The sequence below is a fragment of the Chelonoidis abingdonii genome, chromosome 6 (assembly GCF_003597395.2).
Source record: "Chelonoidis abingdonii isolate Lonesome George chromosome 6, CheloAbing_2.0, whole genome shotgun sequence".
In the NCBI taxonomy this organism is placed as follows: Eukaryota; Metazoa; Chordata; order Testudines; family Testudinidae; genus Chelonoidis; species Chelonoidis abingdonii.
This window is the reverse complement of record NC_133774.1, coordinates 26,116,415-26,137,946: the sequence shown is the minus strand read 5'-3', so window position 1 is coordinate 26,137,946 and position 21,532 is coordinate 26,116,415. Positions and strand designations below refer to the sequence as shown.

The window sequence follows — 21,532 nt, the reverse complement described above, 5'->3', positions numbered from 1 at the left end:
TTAGAGAAATTTGTCAGTAACGATTTTTTGCTCCAATGAGTATAAGTTATTGTGAGACATTTTCGTAAATCTGGAGATAACTTCTGTAACTAGTGTGTGATTAGTATGTCATATATATTTAGTTATACACTATAACAGGAATATACATTCTGAAGTCAGAGGCCCAAAAAGAGCCTGAAAAATATTAAAATGTAGTCAATAGCTTCCCTCTTTTTAGAACTGCACTAAGGGTACATCTACACTACCCACCAAATCGGCGGGCAGTGATCGATCTATCAGGGATCGATTTATCACATCTAGCGTAGATACAATAAAATCGATCCCCGATTGCTCTGCCGTTGACTCCAGAACTCCACCGTGGTGAGAGGCAGAAGTGAAGTCGACAGAAGAGCGGTAGCAGTCAACTCGCTGCCATCCTCACAGCCAGGTAAATCAACCTAAGACATGCGGACTTCAGCTACACTATTCTTGTAGCTCAAGTTGCGTATCTTAGGTCAACCCCCCACCCCCACCCCCCACCCCAGTGTAGACCTAGCCATAGAGAACAAATCTGATGACGAATCTAAAGAACACACAATTCCTATCCATCATCATCAGGGAAGATACAAGTAAATTTTTAAGAGTTTCTGGTATTTGTTATAAAAATTATGTAAGTTTATATGTGATTTTACAATTCAGTCCACAAACTCCTCATATGTAACCAATCTGATCCTTGGTGTTGTAAAGATATGGCAACCAAGCAGTACATTAATGATTAAAGCTCTCTTGGTGTCATAACTACTTTGTATTTCCCATTTTATCATGATATGGGTGTCACTAAGCTTTTAAAATATATGCAGTGAAGTATAACTCACCCTTCATGCCAGCCACACGTTCCAGCACTGTGGTGTCTGAAATGTCTAATAACAGAGCAAAATCAAATGCAGGTCGGGATAAAGGTGGATTTTTTGGGGCTGCTGGGTCTGTAACTAGGGAGGGCTTTTTAGACTTCTCATCCTTTGTTTCTGCTTTGTCTGAATCACTCCCTGTAAGTGCTTTTTCAAGTAGTTTTGCCTGGTTTATTGTCATTGGAAATCCATCCATGACCCATCCCTTCTTCTGCGGTGTTCGTCTAAACATAAACAAGGAACTATAAACATGTAGAGAAACTACTTTAACTTAATATTAACATTAATAATAAAGAGTTTTCCTATAATTCTCTGATTTGAAATTAGGTAAAACAAAATACCATGACAATTCTATAAAATAACAATGTATGTCAGTAAAATTAACATTAGAAATCAAAAGATTTTCCAAACAGAAAACCACAGAAAACAGGACTAAAAACAAACAAAACACAAGGACTGCAATTTTCTGGAACAAACCCTGTGGGCTGATCTTTATACCATGAGAAAAGATGTCAATTTTCTGTTCTCTGCCAACATGTGGAACTACAGTAGTAAATAACACATTTCTAGAGGGAGGTGCATGCCTTGCTCAGTGTGCCTATTCGTTCGGAGAAGTGAAAACTATTCCATGAGTAGCTCCATCTATTTCAGTGGGACTACTCGCAGAGTCAGGTATTATTCACCAGGAGCAAGAATGGCAGTATCTACCCCTAAGAAATATATAATTATTTAGTATATAATTATGTTTGAAAGCAAACTACACTATTTCATACTTAATAGCCTCCACCATGATGTCAACTAGCAATTCATCAGGAATATTTTTTCCTTTCTTCAACAATTTCTCTGATGCTGCACCAAGACAGGCACGAACAGATAGCTGTGGAAAAGAACAGTTAAAAGGATATGTAGTACTAATATCATGTTCAAGAAGTTCAGAGCACTAATTGTTAAAGTGTATGCATTCCACTGCACACTTAAAACACATATTCAATTACTAATAAAGGCAAGATCCTCAGCAGGTGTAAACTGGCCTAGGGTCTTGGTCATTACATGCAAAAATTCATGTTAGGCAATGTTAAGGTTGAAAAATGAAGCATTTAAAAAAATCAGGAAATTCAAAGTTAAGAGGCCTGATTTGATCTCACTCTGGTTTTACACTGATGTAACTCTACTAACTCCAGTGGAGCCCAGTCCTGATTTATACTAGTGTAAGATTATAATCAAGACTGAGGTTTTTATAGTAACCAAAGTCATGCTCTCTATAGGTCTTCAGGATATTCCCACATCCTGTTGAGTAAGGTACTACTTAGTATAAGGCTAACATAATCTAGCCCTAAGGAATAAACATTTTAATATTGGTAGGACCAATATAGTAACAAATTCTGGGAATGTTCTGGATACAGTAATAAGCAGATTTAAAAGCACGGGAAATATGCAATGAAGAGGTATTTGTGGATAATTCTGATGACACAGAGGACAAAGCCAACACAGAAAACAAATCTAAATTTGTGTAGTTACTTTGAGTAAAGTTATCATTTTTCATATTTATATAAAATACGAGCCTGTGGCATGGTCCATAAATTAAAAATAGTAAGAGAAAAGTGCACTATTAACTGGTTTTGTTTAATATACAGACATTTCATAAATCTGTACATGGTGGAAGTCAAAGTCAGTTTACATACTTTGGATACTTCATCCTTATTCTCGCTTGACTTAATGTCTTGATGAGAAGATTCTTTTCCAACAAGACCATTACCTAGCAATAGCAAAACATCAGCAAATATTACTTTTATTACATTAACATTTATTCTTATGCATGCATAATATCATTACATCATATTTTTATTTAGTGAGTACTGTCAGCATTCTCTGCACTGGTCAGAACACAGGGGGAGGCACAGAAACTATCTCCAGGAGCTTGTTATTCATAATTATTTTACTATAATTTCTCCTTTTCAGTCTATTTATTTATTTATTTTGAAGAGACAATCCATCAAATTCTTACTCACATGAATAGACTTTACTCCTGAGAACTGACTTCAATAGGGCAACTTGCATTAGTAAGGACTACACACAGGAGAAAGAGTTTTCAGGACTGTAAGCTTTTCAGGGCAGGATTCTTGTCTTCATACCTCTCTATAAAGCACCCAACATATTGTTGTCACTCTCCAAATATAAAATAACTACTATTTTGGTTTTTTTATCCTCCTCACACTATGTGATGCCACAAATAGTCAATAAGGAATATGGCTTAGTCCTGTAAACACTTCTCCATGTGCTTGAGTTTACGCACACAAGTAGTCTCATTGATTTCCATGAGACTACACATGTATCTGAAGTTAGGTATGTGTTCACAGGTGTGGGGGCTATGTCCATGACAAATTTCAGGTTTCAAACTTCAAACATGTTTTTGCTGGAGTCATATTCAAAAAAGGGAGGTTAAAATTTTCTGCCCAAGTGAAAAGACTATTTTCAACCATCATATCCTAATACAAGGAGGCTGAAAAAGTTTCAACCTCAGAGTGAACATTTTGGAAAACTATGAGTATGCTGAAACAAGGGTTATAATAGGAACTTTTGCAAAGCATGAGCTGTAGTGGGCACTAACAAATACCTGCGAGAACATATAAGCAAAAAATCAGCAGGGGATGGAGACATCCTCTTTTTTGCCATTCAAATCCAGCCATCAAAATTATTTTAAAAAATCCAATTAACTCTACACATTTTTACCTTTCGTTCCATCAAGTGACATGCTCTTTGGCACTGTTTCAAAAACCTGAGATGCTGAAGCTGAAGGCGGCCTCTTCAGGACCTTTTATAAATTAAACAATCACAAACCACATTTCTTAGTTTTCATAACATTAAGCAAGGATAGGTTTTGGATGTTTTAAAAGTATTTTATTGAATATTCAGTTATTTAAACATATATAAACTAATTGTCAGGTGCATAACAGTAAGAAAAAGTTATTAATGTCATCCTGGAATGATGAGTGTAAGTAGTATTTTGATATTGATGGTAACTTAAAAGCAAATGAAAAGTTGGGGATGGAGTGACAGGAAAGAGAGGATTGTTATTTACTCATGACACTACTTAAATTCAGGTAAACAGAGCAGGCTAGAAGGTAATTATCACTCTATTCACTATGGTCCTGGTCCTGCACCACTCAAGTCAGTGGGCATTTTGCCATTGACTTCAATGGAAGCAGGATCAGGTCCTATATAAATCTTAAGAATGGTTTGCAGTTGAGATTGAAATCATCATTTGGTCACACTGCACAAAGGGAATATTCTGGCATTTTACTTATATCCAAAGGGAGTACTCTTGCATGGTAACAACACATTAATCTACAGTGCTATAGATGGGGCTGATTTACTCTTTCAGTTTGAGGTTAAATTATTTTTCTGTCACTGCAGTTTTTAAAAATAATCTCTTTCTCCAGTGACTTGAGATTTTAGTGCATTAATATAATAAAGGGATCGGGTCTGTACTCCTTTCTATGCCTATATTCAGTGTAAGGTTCCTCCTACTTAACAGAACATCCTAATGTGTGATTATTACTAGGCAGCTCCACACAATGTGGACTTTCTTATAGGCAGGACTGGTATCAGCACCTATTACTAAGGTTGCCCAACACTCCTCATTATCAGCCTTTTATCAGTTTCTTATAACTTTTCCAAACTTTATTTGGGCTGAAATTTTCTATGCTTGGTGTATTTGGGAAAATTTCAGACAGAAGGGTTCAGATGTTTCCAAGACTGAGGTTAAGGAAAAATACATTGTGTTGACCTTTAAAAAAATTATGGTGACCTTTTCTTTGAAATGGTCTGGCATCCTCATGCTTTCCAGCAGGGACCTAAAATCTAGAAAAGCGGTGACCTTTGTGAGTGGGGTGGACCTTTTTCCATCCCCGTGACAATCCACCTAAATTTAGTCAAATTATAAGCCTTTGAAAAGTTACCTGTTCATGTGTCCTCAGTAGAGAATTGCTAGAGCTTAACAGTTAAAACTTCAGAATACTCCCTCTTCTCTGAGCATGTTTGAGCCTCTCACAATCCCAGTGTTGACCAGACTGTGCATGTGCCATCCCCACAGAACAACAGAGCATACTACAAGGCTATCGAGGTACCTTCTCTGTAACTGCTGCTCTGGGTCAGGGTAACAGGACTGGGGCCTGGAACTGACAGCAAGGAGGCTGTGTCTCCTGTGCTCTTTATGACCCTCCTGCTGGTACCCAGGCAGAAAGGGAGCAGGAAGGAGTCTGCTTTGAATATAGAGGGGATAAAGCTGGACATGGGGAAATAAAGGGAGCAGATTGGGACAAGGAGTCTGATGATGATAAAAAGAATGCCAAAAAAACACTATTAAGGTGTCAAAGCCAACCCCTCAAAAGTTAGGAAATGTCAGAATCAAGGTTGCCTGTGCAAGTCTTCTTTACCTGACTCATCTCAAAGAAGAGGAAGGAACATGACCAATATACTTTCCCCCTAGCCTGCTTCGCTGTTCCTTATAACCGTTAAATCTGAAATGAAACTTGCACTTACTTCATTTTGTTTCCCAGAACCCTCTGCTTCTTGTGGAATCAAGCTGCTTTCACTTTTCTTTTCATTCTCATGGAAAGCTTTGATGCTGTCTTGGACCAGAGTATCAATAGACAATACCTGAATGTTGCAAGCTAATAGACAGAAACATTACTGTGATAGGTTTCCATTTTGGAAAGAATGGAAAGAGATTATTAAATGCAATTAAACTAATTCTGACAAGGCAGTTTTATTAAATGCAATGCACACTACACTACAGCCTGTACAATGTACATTGGTAACTGCAATTAGTCTGTTGACCATTTTATAGCCATCTACAGAGAAGTTCTGTGAAAACATTTCTCACAGTTCTTTACTTAATAAATTCTGAAGCGGTAAACTTATGAGGTATAATGAATTAACAATACACTTTTACATTCAGGAACTTTTACTTTGGAAGGTAGAGAATAAATTACATGGAGCCAGACCTTGTAAGTTCTGATGCATCTGAGATACCTATCTTGCAACGAGCTCTGCAGGTGCAGGGATCTGACCACAAAGAGCTCATTGTAGGACTGGGGCTTTAAAAAGTGTAAACAAACAAACAAAAAAAATAAAAAAGTCTACAGAAAAAAACCTTCTACCTTCTTCCAAGAACTTTACACAGGTGCTTTTTCCACTAAAAAGCTTTCCTAAAACACATCCCTGGATAGGAAACGGAGGAAATATAGGTGGTGGGTGTTCAGGCATTGGAGGGTAGACAATGTCCATCAATCTATGAACCACATGACCCAATATATTGTTATTAGGTGGAGGTTTGCTTCCTCTGTGCTCTTCAGGTGGGCACCACTCCCCTACCATATTCTGTATCAAAAACAAATCAGAGAATAATTTGTGACTATGCCTTGTATTTCATCTTTTAAAAGATAAATACACAAATAAATAAATATTTTGCACTGCTAGAATGCTGTATTTCATCCAAAGATATCACAGGTCTTTACAAACATTATTAATTAAAACTCATTAAAACCTATTTGGGATAGGTATGTATTATTTTATGCATTTTACAGACCAGTAAGCCCATTTTTATCCGTTTTACAGAGAAAAGACGGTTACTCACCTTTGTAACTTTTGTTTTTCGAGATGTGTTGCTTATATCCATTCCAGTTAGGTGTGCGCGCGCTGCGTCCACGTGCGTCGGAAGATTTTTACTCTAGCAACACTCGGTGGGTCGGCTGGGCGCCCCCTGGAGTGGCGCCGCCATGGCGCCGGATATATACCCCTGCCAACCCAACCACTCCTCAGTTCCTTCTTGCCGGCTACTCCGACAGTGGGGAAGGAAGGCGGGTTTGGAATGGATATGAGCAACACATCTCGAATAACAACAGTTACAAAGGTGAGTAACCGTCTTTTCTTCTTCGAGTGATTGCTCATATCGATTCCAGTTACGTGATTGCCAAGCCTTACCTAGGCGGTGGGGTCGGAGTGAGATGTGGCAGAATGCAAAACTGCTGAGCCAAAGGCTGCATCAGCTCTTGACTGTTGAACCAGAGCATAATGCAAAGCAAAGGTGTGGACCAAGGACCAGGTAGCTGTGCGACATATTTCCTGGATTAGTACATGAGCCAGGAAGGCAGCAGATGAAGCCTGAGCCCTGGCAGAATGTGCGGTGAGATGGCTTTGAGGGAACATGAGCCAAGTCATAACAAGTGCGGATGCACGCCGTCACCCAAGAGGAGATCTCTGGGAGGAGACAGGTAGGCCCTTCATTCGGTCTGCCACTGCGAACGAAGAGTTGGGGTGATTTACGAAAGGGCTTCATCCGTTCGATATAAAATGCGAGCGCTCTACGGACATCTAGGGAGTGCAATTGTTGCTCCCATCGTGATGAATGCAACTTCGGGAAGAAGACCGGAAGGAAGATGTCCTGATTGATATGGAAGGCCGATACCACTTCAGGGACGAAGATTGGGTGTAGTCGCAACTGCACCTTGTCCTTGTGAAACACTGTATACGGTGGGTCCACCGAGAGCGCTCGAAGCTCAGTGACTTGTTTGGCCGATGTAATGGCTACGGGGAAAACTGTCTTCCAGGACAGGTATAGCAGCGAGCAAGTTGCTAGCGGCTCAAATGGTGGAGACATAAGTCTGGTTAAGACCAGGTTGAGGTCCCAGGTAGGGGCAGGGCGGTGCACTTGGGAGTATATGCACTCCAAGCCCTTGAGGAACCTGGAAACCATAGGGTGTGAAAACACAGAGCGGCCATTCTCCCCTGGGTGGAAGGTAGAAATGGCTGCCAAGTGCACCCTCAATGATGATACCGCTAGCCCCTGCTGTTTGAGAAACAAGAGGTAGTCCAGGATGGTGGGGATCGAGACCTCGGTGGGAGTAACATTTTGCGTTTCGCACCAACAGGAAAAACGCTTCCACTTGGCCAGATACGTAGAGCGAGTGGAAGGTTTCCTGCTATCCAGGAGTACTTGTTCTACTGAGGCAGAGCAGCGTAACTCTGACTGGCTCAACCACGCAGGAGCCATGCCGTGAGGTGAAGGGACTGCAGGTCTGGGTGGTGAAGTCTGCTGTGGTCCTGAGTGATGAGGTCTTGGTGAAGAGGCAGGGTAATTGGGCTGGCTATCAACAGGTTGAGCATCATGGTGTACCAGTGCTGCCTGGGCCATGCTGGGGTGATCATGATCAAGCAATCTCCCTCCCTGTGGAGCTTTAGCTGGACCCTGTGAACCAGCGGAAATAGTGGAAAGGTGTAAAGCAGTTGGCTCGTCCACAGTATCAGGAAAGCGTCCAAGATCGAGCCCGGGGAGAGATCTTGTATTATAAATAGATAGTTAAGGGTTAATGTCTTTTTTACCTGTAAGGGGTTAACAAACAGTGAACCTGGAACACCTGACCAGAGGACCAATCAGGAGACAAGATACTTTCAAATCTCGGTGGAGGGAAGTCTTTGTTTTGTGTGTTTGTTCTTTGTCCGTGTTCTCTCTGGGTTCTGAGAGGGACCAGACATGTAAGCAGATTCCTCCAATCTTTCTGAAAAAATCTTCCTGACAAAGGGGGGAGGACCGTTCCCCCCTGCTTGTTTATGTAATACATGGCCGTTGTGTTGTCTGTGAACACTGAGACACAACGGCCTTGCAGATGCTGTTGAAATGCGCCTGGCACGCAAGGCGGACTGCTCTCAGCTCTCGGACATTGATGTGCAAGGCCAGCTCCTGAGATGACCAAAGGCCTTGAGTGCGAAGATGTCCGAGGTGAGCACCCCAGCCGAGAGATGACGCATCCGTCGTCAGGGCCATAGAAGGCTGGGGCGGATGGAACGGCATCCCTGCACACACCAGGGAGGGCGTCAACCACCAGTCGAGGGAGCCTAGGAGTCTCGGGGGAACCGTGAGATACCTGTCTATATTGTGTCTCCCCGGTGGTATACTGAGGAGAGCCAAGTTTGAAGGGGACGTAGGCGTAGCCTGGCGTGCTTGGTCACGAACGTGCAGGCAGCCATGTGACCCAGGAAGGCCAAGACAAGTTCGAGCCGAAGTGGTTGGGAATTTTTGTAGGCCTTGTATAATCGATATCATTGCGTAAAACCGCGGCTGTGGTATGCAGACCCTGGCGAGACTGGAGTCCAGAATGGCCCCAATGAACTCTATTCTTTGTGTGGGAACCAGAGTAGATTTCTCTAGGTTGATCATCAGGCCTAGTTGGATGAATAGGTCCTTGACAATGCCCACGTGCTGCGTTACTTGGGTCTCGGAGGTCCCGCAAATGAGCCAATCGTCGAGATATGGGCAGACATGTATGGGTCAACGACGGAAGGTGGCGGCGATTACGGCCATACACTTTGTGAACACTCGGGGCTGTGGAGAGGCCAAATGGAAGGACCGTAAATTGGAAATCTTGACGGTTGACCATAAACCTGAGGTACTGTCTGTGCAGAAGATAAATGGCAATGTGAAAATAAGCGTCCTTCATATCGAGGGCAGCATACCACTCTCCAGGATCCAAGGATGGGATGATGGTCCCCAGGGATACCATGAAGAACTTCAACTTTATCAAGAACTTGTTGAGTCCCCGCAGGTCTAGAATTGGTCTGAGACCTCCCTTCACCTTGGGGATTAGGATATAGCAGGAGTAGAACCCTTTGCCTCTCAAGTCCTTCGGTACCTCCTCTATAGCTCCCATGGCAAGGAGGGACCGTACCTCCTGCAAAAGGATTTCCTCATGAGAGGGGTCCCTGAAGAGGGACGAGGATGGGAGGTGGGAGGAGAGGACGAAATAAACTGAAGGCGGTATCCAAATTCTACCGTGCATAAGACCCAAAGATCTGAAGTTAGTTGGGTCCATGCAGGGAGGAAAAAGAAGAGGCGGTTGCAAAAGGGAGAGAAAGGATCCTGTTGAACAACTGGTATGTCACCCTCGGGCGTGCCTTCAAAAGTTTGGTTTAGGTCCCATGGGTGGTTTGGCGGGGCCGTGATTCTGACCTCCTTGGGGTCTGGACTGCCATCTACGATTGCCTCGGCCACACCTCCTGCTGAAGTCCTGCAACTGTCTAGGCAGCGGGTAAGGGCACTGAGGCTGGGGCCGGAAGGGTCTGCGCTGAGTCTGCGGTGTGTGCATCCCAGGTGAGTGCATGATCACCCTATTCTCCTTCAGACTCTGCAGCTTAGGGTTTTCCGAAAATAGGTCCTGACCTTTGAAGGGCAAGTCCTGTATCATATGCTGTAATTCAAGTGGAAGGCCTGATACCTGAAGTCATGATATTCATCTCATGGCAATTCCTGAAGTCAGAGTTCTGGCTGCGGAGTCGGCTGCGTCTAACAAGGCCCGGAGAGAACTTCTTGCCACCTTCTTTCCTTCCTCCAAAAGGGCCGCAAACTCTTGATGCGAGTCTTGGGGGACTAACTCTGTGAATTTCTCAACCGCTGACCAGGTGTTATAGTTATAGTGGCTAAGCAGGGCTTGTTGGTTTGGCACCCTGAGTTGGAGGTCCCCGGCAGAGTAGATTTTACGTCCCAATAAATCCATACGCCTAGCCTCCTTTGCTTTTGGGGCAGGGGCTTGCTGGCCATGGCGCTCCCTTTCGTTAACCGATTGGATGATGAGGGAGCAGGGAGGAGGGTGTATGTACAGGTACTCATACCCCTTAGAGGGCACCATGTACTTCCTCTCAACTCCCCGAGCCGTGGGCGGAATAGATGCTGGATCGTGCGGATAAATGGTAAGGCCACCCTTGTGGGAGTGTCAGCCGACAAAATATATATCACCGAGTTCTCTATCTCTGGAACCTCCTCCACCTGGAGGTTCATATTCAGGGCCACCCGTCTCAGGAGGTCTTGATGTGACCTTAGGTCAATTGGAGGAGGGCCCAAGGAGGATGTCCCTGCCACCACTTTGTCTGGAGAAGAGGAAGAGGAAAGGCCAGGGACAATCAGGTCCTCCGTTGTCTTGTGGACTTGGGTGACGTCCGGCTCTGGTGGGACCTGAAGGTCTGGTGCCTGAATAGGAGCGTGCTCCATACCCGCAGGAGGGGGGCGGCTAACAATAGCCTCCGGCACCCGGTTCTCCGACGGTACGGAGCGTGATGGCACTGGAGGTCCACCTTGGGCTTGGTGATATGTCCAAGGCATCCAGAAGGACCACTCATGAGGTCCTTGGTCTTGAGCCTGGGTCTCTTGAAAGACACAGCTGGGGACATCTAAGTCACGGTCCTGTGCATAGGAAGCACTGTCCACATGGGATGACATAGATGCATGGCGAGACGGCCAAGGAGGAGCTGAAAACCCCTGAGAATGGTCTCCATCCCTGGGTAGTCTGTCTGTACGCTGCAGCAAAGAGCGGTACCGGGCACTATACAGGTACCGGGAACGAGACCGGGATCTGCGACCGGAACGGTGCCGGGAGGTCGACCGGGACCTCGAAGCTCAACGCCGGGAGCGGCTGCAAGAGGTGTGGTGCCATGAGCGGTGCCGGGAGCTTGGTTGGTACCGAGAGTACCGGGCCAGCGAATGGGGTCTTGAACAGTGCCGTGAGTACAACCGGTACCGAGATGGAGAACGGTACCAGGACTGCGAGTGGCGTTGGGACACCGGGATTGGCAATGGGACCGAGAACACTGGTGGGACTGCGATCGTGATTGGTGCCTCTCAGCGGTGCCAACGGAGAATGGTCTCAGTACGGCAGGCTTGCCTATGGATTGTATAACCCGCACCGGCGGTGCCGGGGGTTGAGGCAGCGCAGACTCTGTCAGTGCAATCGGTTCCCTTGCTGTAGAGAATGTCTCTGGCGTGGAGGGAATAGTAAGCTCAACCACGGCGCGTGCCAGGGAGCTGTCAGACACCGGATTCAATGGCTCTTGCGGGGCCAGAATCGACAGTGCTGAAGTTGTCGGTGCCGCGGCAGGTGTTGGTGCCGGGCGGTCTGACTTAGGCGGGTGCTCCGACTGCGGCGTGGACACGGAAGCCGCAGGAGTCTTATGTTTTTTTACCCACGGGGAAAGGGAGCGGTGCCGAGCAGAGGTCTGGGCCAACGACGGTTGGTGCCGAAGGGCCTTAGCGGTACCGGTGCACTGCGGTGCCGAAGATGCATTTCTCCCCAGTGTGGTCTGTCCGGCGCTTGGTGCTGAGGATGGAGGAGTAAGAGCTGCCTCCATCAGGATCTGTCTAAGACGAAAGTCCTGCTCCTTTCTGGTCCGCGGCTTGAAGGCCTTGCAAATGCGGCACTTATCTGCGAGGTGGGATTCCCCGAGGCACTTAAGGCAGGAGTCGTGGGGACCTCCTGTAGGCATCGGCTTGTGACAGGCTAAGCATGGTTTGAAACCCAGTGAACCGGACATGGGCCCTGGCACCGGGTGAGGGGAAGGGGCTAATCCCCAAACCCCTCTTAAGTATATACACTAACTATGTTAAAGAAAATAATAAACTAACTGCAAGTATAGAAATTTGAACTATATACACAATAACAACGAGAAAAGTACGAGTAGCTAGAGAGGTGGAGATCAGCTAAGCCGCGCTCCACTGTTCCAACAACCGACACGGGCGGTAAGAAGGAACTGAGGAGCGGTTGGGTCAGCAGGGGTATATATCCGGCGCCATGGCGGCGCCACTCCAGGGGGGCACCCAGCCGACCCACCGAGCGTTGCTAAGGTAAAAATCTTCCGATGAACGTGCATGCAGCGCGCGCACACCTAACTGGAATGGATATGAGCAAGCACTCGAAGAAGAAATTAAGGAATTTGACTAATGCAATAAACAAGTTAATGGTAGACTTAGGAGCAGAACTCAGGAGTCCTGACTTCAACCCCCTACTTTAAACATTAGACAACACTGCTTCCCTATTACCAAAAATCAACATCGAGCTAAAACTTTCAGTAACACATTGACAATTATTTGATTTATTTCATAGGCATTTAGTTAAGAAACCAAATTACATAGTGTTTTAAGGGAGAAAAATAACCATGAGAAATGTGGGCCAGGTCTATACTTCAAACTTTTGCTGGCACAACTACATCAGTCAAGGAGGGTGTGATGAGGTATAATCTCTGGCCAACATAGCTGTGCTGGCAGAAGTGCCTCGCATAGATGCAGTTACACAGGCAAAACTGCATTTTTGCTGCTTGCGAGAGGAGAAAGGGCTGGAATAATCAATACTGGCAAAAGCGTAGTTTTGCTGGTGTGAGCTATGTCCAAACTAGGAGCACTTTGTTGGTACAGTATACTAGTATAGCTATACCAGCAAAGCACTCCTAGTGTTGACCCAGATGTGGTTGATACTAAGAAAACGGAACATTTTATTAGGGTTGGATAATTCTAACTCTCTCAAAAGACTTATTGAGAAGACAGGCCATTAAACAGCTTCAAGAGGACAAGTTTTGGCTTCCAGCGACCTGGGCTAGATTCACACTTGTAATCTAAAGGTTAAACACTTCATTACCAATCTTTTATGTCATCCAGTTCTCCCTCTGAGCACTACTGAAAGACACAATATGTATTCAGTCACACAACAGGTAAAATATAAAGCTATTTTTCCTATGTCTATTAACAAATAGATATTGTCACAGTGTATTTCACATTCTTCAAATATAAACTTGATTTGTGCTTACGTATTTCCACATGGAGCATCCCATGGAAACTGTAACTATGTGTGATTACATATAACTATATTATTAGTGTAAATTAAAATGTTACCTATTTTTTAAACAGCAAAACTTATTTTGAGCTATAAAAATGTGTCCTCTAACATATCTCAGGGCAGATAAAAATGTATGAGAGGAGACAGGATAAACTTACTTGAGCTCTAAGGGAACATCGACAGTGCAGCAGGGAGAATGCCTCTCAGCCCAGGTAGACAGACACAAGTTAGCTCCTCTTGAGCTCATGTGCTAAAAATAGCAGCATGGCCACTGCAGCACGGGTGACAGCACAGGCTAGCCACCCAAGTACCAGCCTTCCTGATCCCCTGGGTCCAAGTTCACGTGGCTAGCCTATGCCGCCAAAACATCCATACAGCTATTTTTTAGCACATTAGATTGAGCAGAGCTTGCACTTGTCTGTCTATCTGGGCTGGGAAGCATGCTCCCAGCTGCAGTGTAGACACACCCTATCAGACAAAGGGGAAAAGTGAATTCCATACTGCATGGACTTTCCATTAAGATCACTCAGTCACCAATTTTCTGGCCTTTAAATCTAAGGACTATTAGCTTGTGTGTCTCTGCTGACCTAAATTGTCATGACGGCTCACAGGGGAGAGGCAGCCTGGTTGATGTAAGGCATCTTACATCAACCTAATTATGTCAAAGTACACACTACCCCCACTGATGTAAGTGTCCGACTACACCGACATAATAACTCCACCTCCACAAGAGGCATAGAGCTGTCAGTGGAGTTAGGGAGACACAGTGTCTGTACAGATACTGCATTACTTACATCGGCTGATGGCTGTCTTATCAAGAAAGCAAGACAGGGAGAGCCCAGCTCCCAGCTCTCCACTCCCAGCTGGACTGCACCCACCCCACTCCTTGCTCCCAGCTGGGCTGCTGCGTAGAGGCTCCCTGCTCAGGGACCCAACAAGCCCAGGTGGCTGCCCACATACCCAGCTGTGAGTGGGGAGTTGAGAGTTGGGGGGGCAGTTGGGTTCCCAGCAGGGAGCTGCGTGGAGCTGAAAGCCTTGGCTCTCAGTCACCCACACTGCCCCTCAAGTCAGCGGAAGTACTCCTAGCGAAGACACACACCACCAACAGAAGGAGGGAAGTGTGGACATCAGCCACCGCGCTGGCTGTAAGTCAACCAAACATAGGTCGACTTAAGTCTGTAGTGTAGACATGCCCGCAGTCTTTCAGACAGCCAGGCCCCAAATCATATAGGGATATACAGATCAAAGTCAGTACCTTGAATTGCACCTGGAAGTTAAGTGAAATTCCATGTAGATCTAGATTTTTAAGAACATAACAACAGTCATACTGGATCAGACCCAGTATCCTGTCTTCCAACAGTGGCCAATGATAGGTGCCCCAGAGGGAAAGAACAGAACAGGTAATCAGCAATCCATCACGTTGCACATTTCAAGCTTCTGGTAGAGGCTAGGGCCACCATCCCTGCCAACCCTGGCTAATAGCCATTGATAGAGCTATCATCCATGAATTTATCTAGTTCTTTTTTAAACCGTGGTATAGGTCTTGGCCTTCACAACATCCTCTGGCAAATTGTTCCACTGGTTGACTGTGTGTTGTGTGAAGAAATACTTCCTTTTCTTTGTTTTAACTGCTGCCTATGAATTTCATTTGCTGACCCCTAGTTCTTGTGTTATGAGGAGTAAACCGCACTTCCTTATTTCGTTTCTGCACATCAGGCATGATTGTATAGACCTCTATCATATCCCCGCTTAGTTGTCTCTTTTCCAAGATGAAAAGTTCCAGTCTCATTAATCTCTCCTCATATGGAAGCTATTCTACATTCCTAATCATTTTTTGGCCCTTTTCTGTACCTTTTCCAATTCCAATATATCTATTTTTGAGACGGGGCGACTACATGGGCACACAGTATTCAATATGTGTGCCTAACATGGATATGATATTTTCTGTCTTATTATCTATCCCTTTTCTAATGATTCCCAACATTCTGTTAGCTTTTTTTGACTGCAGCGGCACATTGAGCTTATGTTTTCAGAGAACTGTCCAAGATCTCTTTTCTGAGAGGTAACAGCTAATTTAGACTCCATCATTTTATATGTATAGTTAGGATTATGTTTTCCAGTGTGCATTACTTTGCATTTATCAACATTGATCTAGGAGAACTAGTGTAATGTGTTCCTTGTGACTGATTCTATTTAATAAGCGAGCAGCTGCAATCTACAACTGCTGCAGCTTACACATATTCTTCAAGGGCAGTCCATTGTAGAATGCACTGCAGTAATTATGTCAGGCGTCACAGTACTTTGCCATACTTTGCTGTTTTATCAGCTATACTTCTTATTGGAGTCGCAATATTTTGTAAGGCAATACATACCTGCCTATGTTCTTGTCTTCACTTTTACTCTCTTAACCTCACTGTCTCAATCTCTGACATCAAAAGTTGCTGCCATAGCACAAGAGTTTGGGATATAATTTAAATATGCTGTTAATATACTTATTTTGTGTTTGATGGAGTCACTGCAGTTCTAGAAAAATGTCTGTTAATCTGAACTGAACAAGATATTGTAAAGGGCCTGAATTGCTGACTGACAACTTCTCTATATTCTCTAACTATGCAATATTCAGGGCCACCCGGAGCATTCAGGGGGCCTGGGGCAAAGCAATTTCAGGGGCCCCTTCTATTAAAAAAAAGTTGCAATACTATAGAATACTATATTCTCATGGGGGCCCCTGCAGGGCCCAAGGCAAATTGCCCCCTCCCCCCAAGGCAGCCCTGGGAAAAATAAACATTTTAAAACCTTCCGCATCTTGGCACAAACCCAGTTTTAAGAAAACTTCTTTTCAAGTCACCTTTACAAGATATCACTGGTTCTCAGCATAAGCTGGTGCTAAAAGACACTAAAGCTCATTAAAAGGGTTGGGATAAATATTTTATGTCAAAACTTTTTTTGGATCGAAAACTAGGGGTTTTTAAAAAGCAGAAAAAAATCACATCTGCTTTCCTTCAAAATTTGTTGTGGTTTTTTTAATTGAAAAGCTGAAATTAGTCTGCCAAAACCTGAACATGGTTTGGGGTTTCAGAAGTGTGTGGTCAAATATTTGCTGCTTGCTGTGTTTGACTGTTTAAAGAAACAATAAAAAAAGTCTGCTTAAAAAAAATCCCAAAACTTTTGAACCACCCTCACTTTTTACCAACGCCTGAGCCATCCAGTCAGAGATTTTCCAGGTTTCTAGGAACTCTGCTGGCTCCCTTACTCATATCTGTCTCCGTAACTTTGGGTTCATTTAGCTCAGAACATAAGAACATAAGATATGGCCATACTGGGTCGACAAAGGTCCATCAGCCATATTCTGTCTACCAACAGTGGCCAATGCCAAGTGCCCCAGAGGGAGCGAACCTAAAAGGTAATGATCAAATGATCTCTCTCCTGCCATCCATCTCCACCCTCTGACAACAGAGGTTAGGGACACATTCCTTACCATCCTGGCTAATAGCCATTAGTGGACTTAACCTCCATGAATGTATCTGTTTCTAGAGACTGGCTCCACGGGTCCTCACAAACTGGAGCCAGTTACTGGGTTTTATCTTTAGTATAGCTTGTACAGACTCTACGAACTGAAGCATTGAGCCTTGTTACAGAATCTGGGATGAGCCTATGTTGTGAAAATTGAAATGCTCAAAATAGCACATGCATGTGAATGGACACAGGGTGCTAAAATTAAACTAACCCAGGGGTTCTCAAACTGGGGGTCAGGACCTCTCAGGGGGTCACGAGGTTATTACTGGGGGTCACAAGCTGTCAGCCTCCACCTCAAACCCCGCTTTGTCTCCAGCATTTATAAAATAGTCTTAAATATATTTAAAAAGTGTTTTGAATTTATAAGGTGGGGGTCACACTCAGAGGTTTGCTATCTGAAAGGGGTCACCAGTACAAAAGTTCGAGAACCACTGAATTACCTGACGAGCTTCTGGAGCCTTGGGGAATGCAGGGGAGGGTGGTCTCTAGGTTGGGAAGGAGGTAGGTGGTATAGGATATTGCCCTTCTCATGTGATCCCTCCCCCATGGAAAAAATAACAACCTGGTTCTTTGTTAAATAGCTGTCTGCAAGCCTCAAACTGCTGTATGAGCTTTAGAGTAGGAAAGGCTGTGCCTCCCCAAACAGCCTGGCCCTGCCCCCTATCCAACCCCATCCACTTCCTAACCCGACTGCCCCCCTCAGAATCCCCAATCCATCTTGCTCCTTGTCCCCTCATCGCCCCCCCAAGACCTCCTCCCCAACTACCACCCCGGGACCCCACCCCCCACTAACCCCTCCTGTTCCCTGACTGCCCCAACCCCTATCCACTCCCCTACAGAGTCCTGACAGACCCTCGGAATGCCCACGATCCAAACCCCCCATTCCCCATCCCCTGACCACCCCCCCAGAACCTCTGCCCCCTCCCTGTCCCCTGACTGTCCCCGGGACTCTCTCTCCTTTACCCAAGCCCCCTCAGCCCTGGCCCCCTGCCATGCCGCTTACCCTCATCTCCCCCCTCTCTTGAGGGCTCAGCACGCCGCGTCCAGGAGAAGCCCTGGACAGCGCTGCAGCAGCCTGACTCCAGCCTTACTTTTAATAAGCACCATTAGTATGTTCAGCATTGTACAGTACATAGAACTATAGTCCCTGTATCAAAGAGCTTATAATTTTGAGGTCCTTAACTCAAGCAAACTAATATTAATTTTAATTGGGCTTTGCCTAAAACCTCATTAAAAAATTAGTAAGGTCTTTAGTATTTTTCCCTAACTTAGACGAACAGAATGGTTCAACTGCTTAAGAAACTGGAAGAGCAGATGATGGTGAAAATTCATGACTGAATTTTTTTTTCTTCAGATATATGTTGTGATATATTACAGACTTCTGGAAGCACTAACTGAGGTGGATGAACATTGATAGGCTCTGCAAAAGTAGTATTTGAATGAGGGATTTTAAGGAAGGATTTGAATGAAAAGAGAATTGATGTTTGGTGCAAGCATAAGGGGTAGTGAAGATGAAAGCACAAAGATGACAGGGGAAAGATAAAAAGGGCGGTGAGATATACCTCTTTCATATCCTTCCCTCAATACCCACTTCTGCTTTGATGCTAAGTGTCTGAAGTTGGGCCACGTTGAAAAATAAGGGCCGCATTTGAAAATTTTGGGTTGTGACTTGCCATGACCAAACAGAGAGTCAGTGTTTAGACAGCAGACAGTTGTAATTAGAGAATCAGTGAATTGGGTTCTCAGTCTTGTACTGTCCTGTATAGCTCATGCTCTTCTTTCATCAACACTGATTTTATTTCTATTTGCTCTCTGTTCAAATGTCTGTAACCAATTTGACTTGCTAAAGGATCCTAGTGAATAGTGATTATGCTCTTTTTGAACCAATGAGTTATTGTACATTGCATCACTTGAAAATAATGCAAACAGTTAAAAAATTGCTATCCTAATTATTAATGACTTTTTTTGCATAAGCTCAATGTATATTTAAAACAAAGTTATACTGCTGTCTGTCCTAATTCAGTACATGACTGCTGTGTTGACTGGCCTGTTAAGAGTTATAAAAATACTTTAGATATTTTTTTTAATTAATGTTTATTATTCAAAACTTATATAACATTCCATACATTTGCCTGGCACTTTAAACTGATATTAAAGCTATGGTCATTAATTTGCCATTTACTTATTACCAGTTAATTGTAAGTTAATTAGAAACTGAATTGAGAACACCAAATGTTTGGTGACAAGGAATAGAATAGGAGAGTAGGACTGGAAACCTAGAGGTGAAAGGACCTGATTTTCCTTTACACTAAAGTCCCTTTATCCCACTTGCAAGGTAAGGAGGCCTTAAAGGGTGCATAAATTAAATTTACATTAATTTTAACATCCTGCATTCTCCCAGAGTGGTGTACAGAGGCCTTAATGTAAACGAGACTCTGGCCCAAAGACTTATTATGCCATTACTAAATCTCAACCATCTAGGTTCCTCCCTCCACAGAGTTGTCTTTGCTCTTGTAAGGAAGGTTTTAAAATTGATCATATGTGTTAATGCTGTATGAATAGGTATCTTGTAAATAACTTTCAGTTGGTAGAGAACATACTCAAAGATTGAAAACAAAATAAACTGAGCTGTCAGACATACACCACACCAACCCCTAACACAAGTTGACTACTTACTGCAAAAGAATATGTACCAATTGGTTCAGGATGTGGGTAAAAAGCACATATCATGTGGTAATCATTTCTCAAACAACAAAGACAGAAATACAAGTTATTTACAATGATTGTGCTATATTATACTAAACAGACTGTCAGAAAAGATTCAAAGCATAAAAGCTTCTTTTTCAAACAAAAGAATAAATAATACTGAATTGGGAGAAAAATAACTATGTAGTGTACTTTGGTCAAAGCAGTTCAACATTCTTACTTCAATTTTGAATTGTTAAATTACATTGTGTGTTCTAAAACTGCAGGAAACAGATTATAGGATCTGAAAAATTGTCACTTAGATTATTACAGCATGGTCATAACAATATCAGCCATTTCTCAAAACTTCTTTTTTAAAATGTTGTCTTATTAAAATAAATGGATCACCAAATATAAAATTCCACTACAAAGGTTTAATTCACAACTTGTTGCAAATAGTATTTACAGGACTACCAGATCTTGTAACAGGCACTGTTTTTATTTAGTTTTGGGGTTTTTTTGCTGACTACTTTGTGTTATATTTTCTAATGTGGTGCAATTAACTACACTTTAATTTCTACTTAAAAATAATTGCATTGAAGTTTCACATGTTGTAGTTATGTAACATCAGGAACATCATAGTAACGTCAGTTGTTCATATACAGTATGAAATGTGTTACTGCATTCAAGGCCAAAAAAGGATTAAGATTTTTAGGGTTGCACAAGCTTTCAAATGCCAGCAACAGAACATATTATTTACTCCCAGACGAATATGGAGTTAATGTGAAAACATCTGTAACTACATGAAAATTTATATCTAATTCTATCATCATGAACTGTCAAAAAAAAAACCCCAAAAAACCAAATGTACTATAACATCACAACAAATTGTCAACAATCATGAGTAAACAAGGTGCATTTTCTTTCATTATGCCATGTCAGTTAGGGGTACCTTATATTCATCATAATCTTTCTCATCTAGCAAATTCATTTTATCCAACTCTACAAGTTGTTCTGGGGTTGGCACAGTTGGCAAAGGTTCAATCGACACTTGTTCATATATTGGTTTTCCGTTAAAAAAAAGTTCTTTCCAATCTCGCACCAGTTTAATTGGAATTAGGCTGCAGAAACAAAAACAAACCAAATTAGCTGTAAAACCAAAACTAACAAGTAAGCTATTTTGAGAATTATGGACCCAATTATGCCCCAAACATGCAGCAGAAGTAAACAGGTTCTACACTACAACATCTGTCGGATTTGGGACAAAGACAGAACCCACCCTAAAGACCGCATAGTTGTACCCAACCTCATCTGCAGTTGCTGTCATAGACACAAGGGCCGCTGTATCTCCACATATGTGCCAGTGTGCAGTATTTGGTTGGTGAAACTGTGTAGTAGCAAATCTATTGTCTCTGCCCCTCTCCCACTCCAAAACTTATATGCTCACTGGGGAAGGACTCATTGGAGGATCTGAGGAGATGTACTGTAGGCTACACAAGAGGTATGGAGTCCACACCTAATCCATCCCTTCCGCAGTTTTCCTGCACTCAGAGCCTTACGCACCAACAAAAGAGGGTGGCAAGATCTGTCCAGAAATACCTACTCTACACGTTAATACTAGTTTATGATAATGTAAGTAATTCAACCTGATTATGTTAAAGGTATTTCTAGAAAATAACAAATTAAAGTAGATATAGATATGGAACAAGTGTTTTTATTATTAAAGATAAAACAAAGAACCTGAACATATGATATGTAGTAATTCTAGGGTTGCTCAAATCAACAAGCTGA

At 43.3% G+C, this 21,532-nt stretch overlaps 2 protein-coding genes across 2 annotated transcripts in view; both read right to left on the bottom strand.

Annotated features, from left to right (window-relative positions):
* Positions 1 to 14,923, bottom strand: part of LOC116824569 (sperm flagellar protein 2-like) — a 96,366-nt gene extending 81,443 nt beyond the window's left edge. The window contains exons 1-7 of the mRNA XM_032779921.2: positions 14,796 to 14,923; positions 6,050 to 6,269; positions 5,430 to 5,560; positions 3,618 to 3,699; positions 2,570 to 2,643; positions 1,661 to 1,764; positions 855 to 1,111 (exon numbers count right to left, since the gene is read on the bottom strand). Of these exons, the coding sequence (XP_032635812.1) occupies positions 855 to 1,111; positions 1,661 to 1,764; positions 2,570 to 2,643; positions 3,618 to 3,699; positions 5,430 to 5,560; positions 6,050 to 6,266 (865 nt within the window). The 5' untranslated portion in view covers positions 6,267 to 6,269; positions 14,796 to 14,923. The remainder of the gene's footprint in view (positions 1 to 854; positions 1,112 to 1,660; positions 1,765 to 2,569; positions 2,644 to 3,617; positions 3,700 to 5,429; positions 5,561 to 6,049; positions 6,270 to 14,795) is intronic.
* Positions 14,924 to 19,184: 4,261 nt separating this feature from the next.
* Positions 19,185 to 21,532, bottom strand: part of LOC116824570 (sperm flagellar protein 2-like) — a 45,263-nt gene continuing 42,915 nt past the window's right edge. Inside the window, exon 10 of the mRNA XM_032779922.2 lies at positions 19,185 to 20,862. Within this exon, the coding sequence (XP_032635813.1) occupies positions 20,670 to 20,862 (193 nt within the window). The 3' untranslated portion in view covers positions 19,185 to 20,669. The remainder of the gene's footprint in view (positions 20,863 to 21,532) is intronic.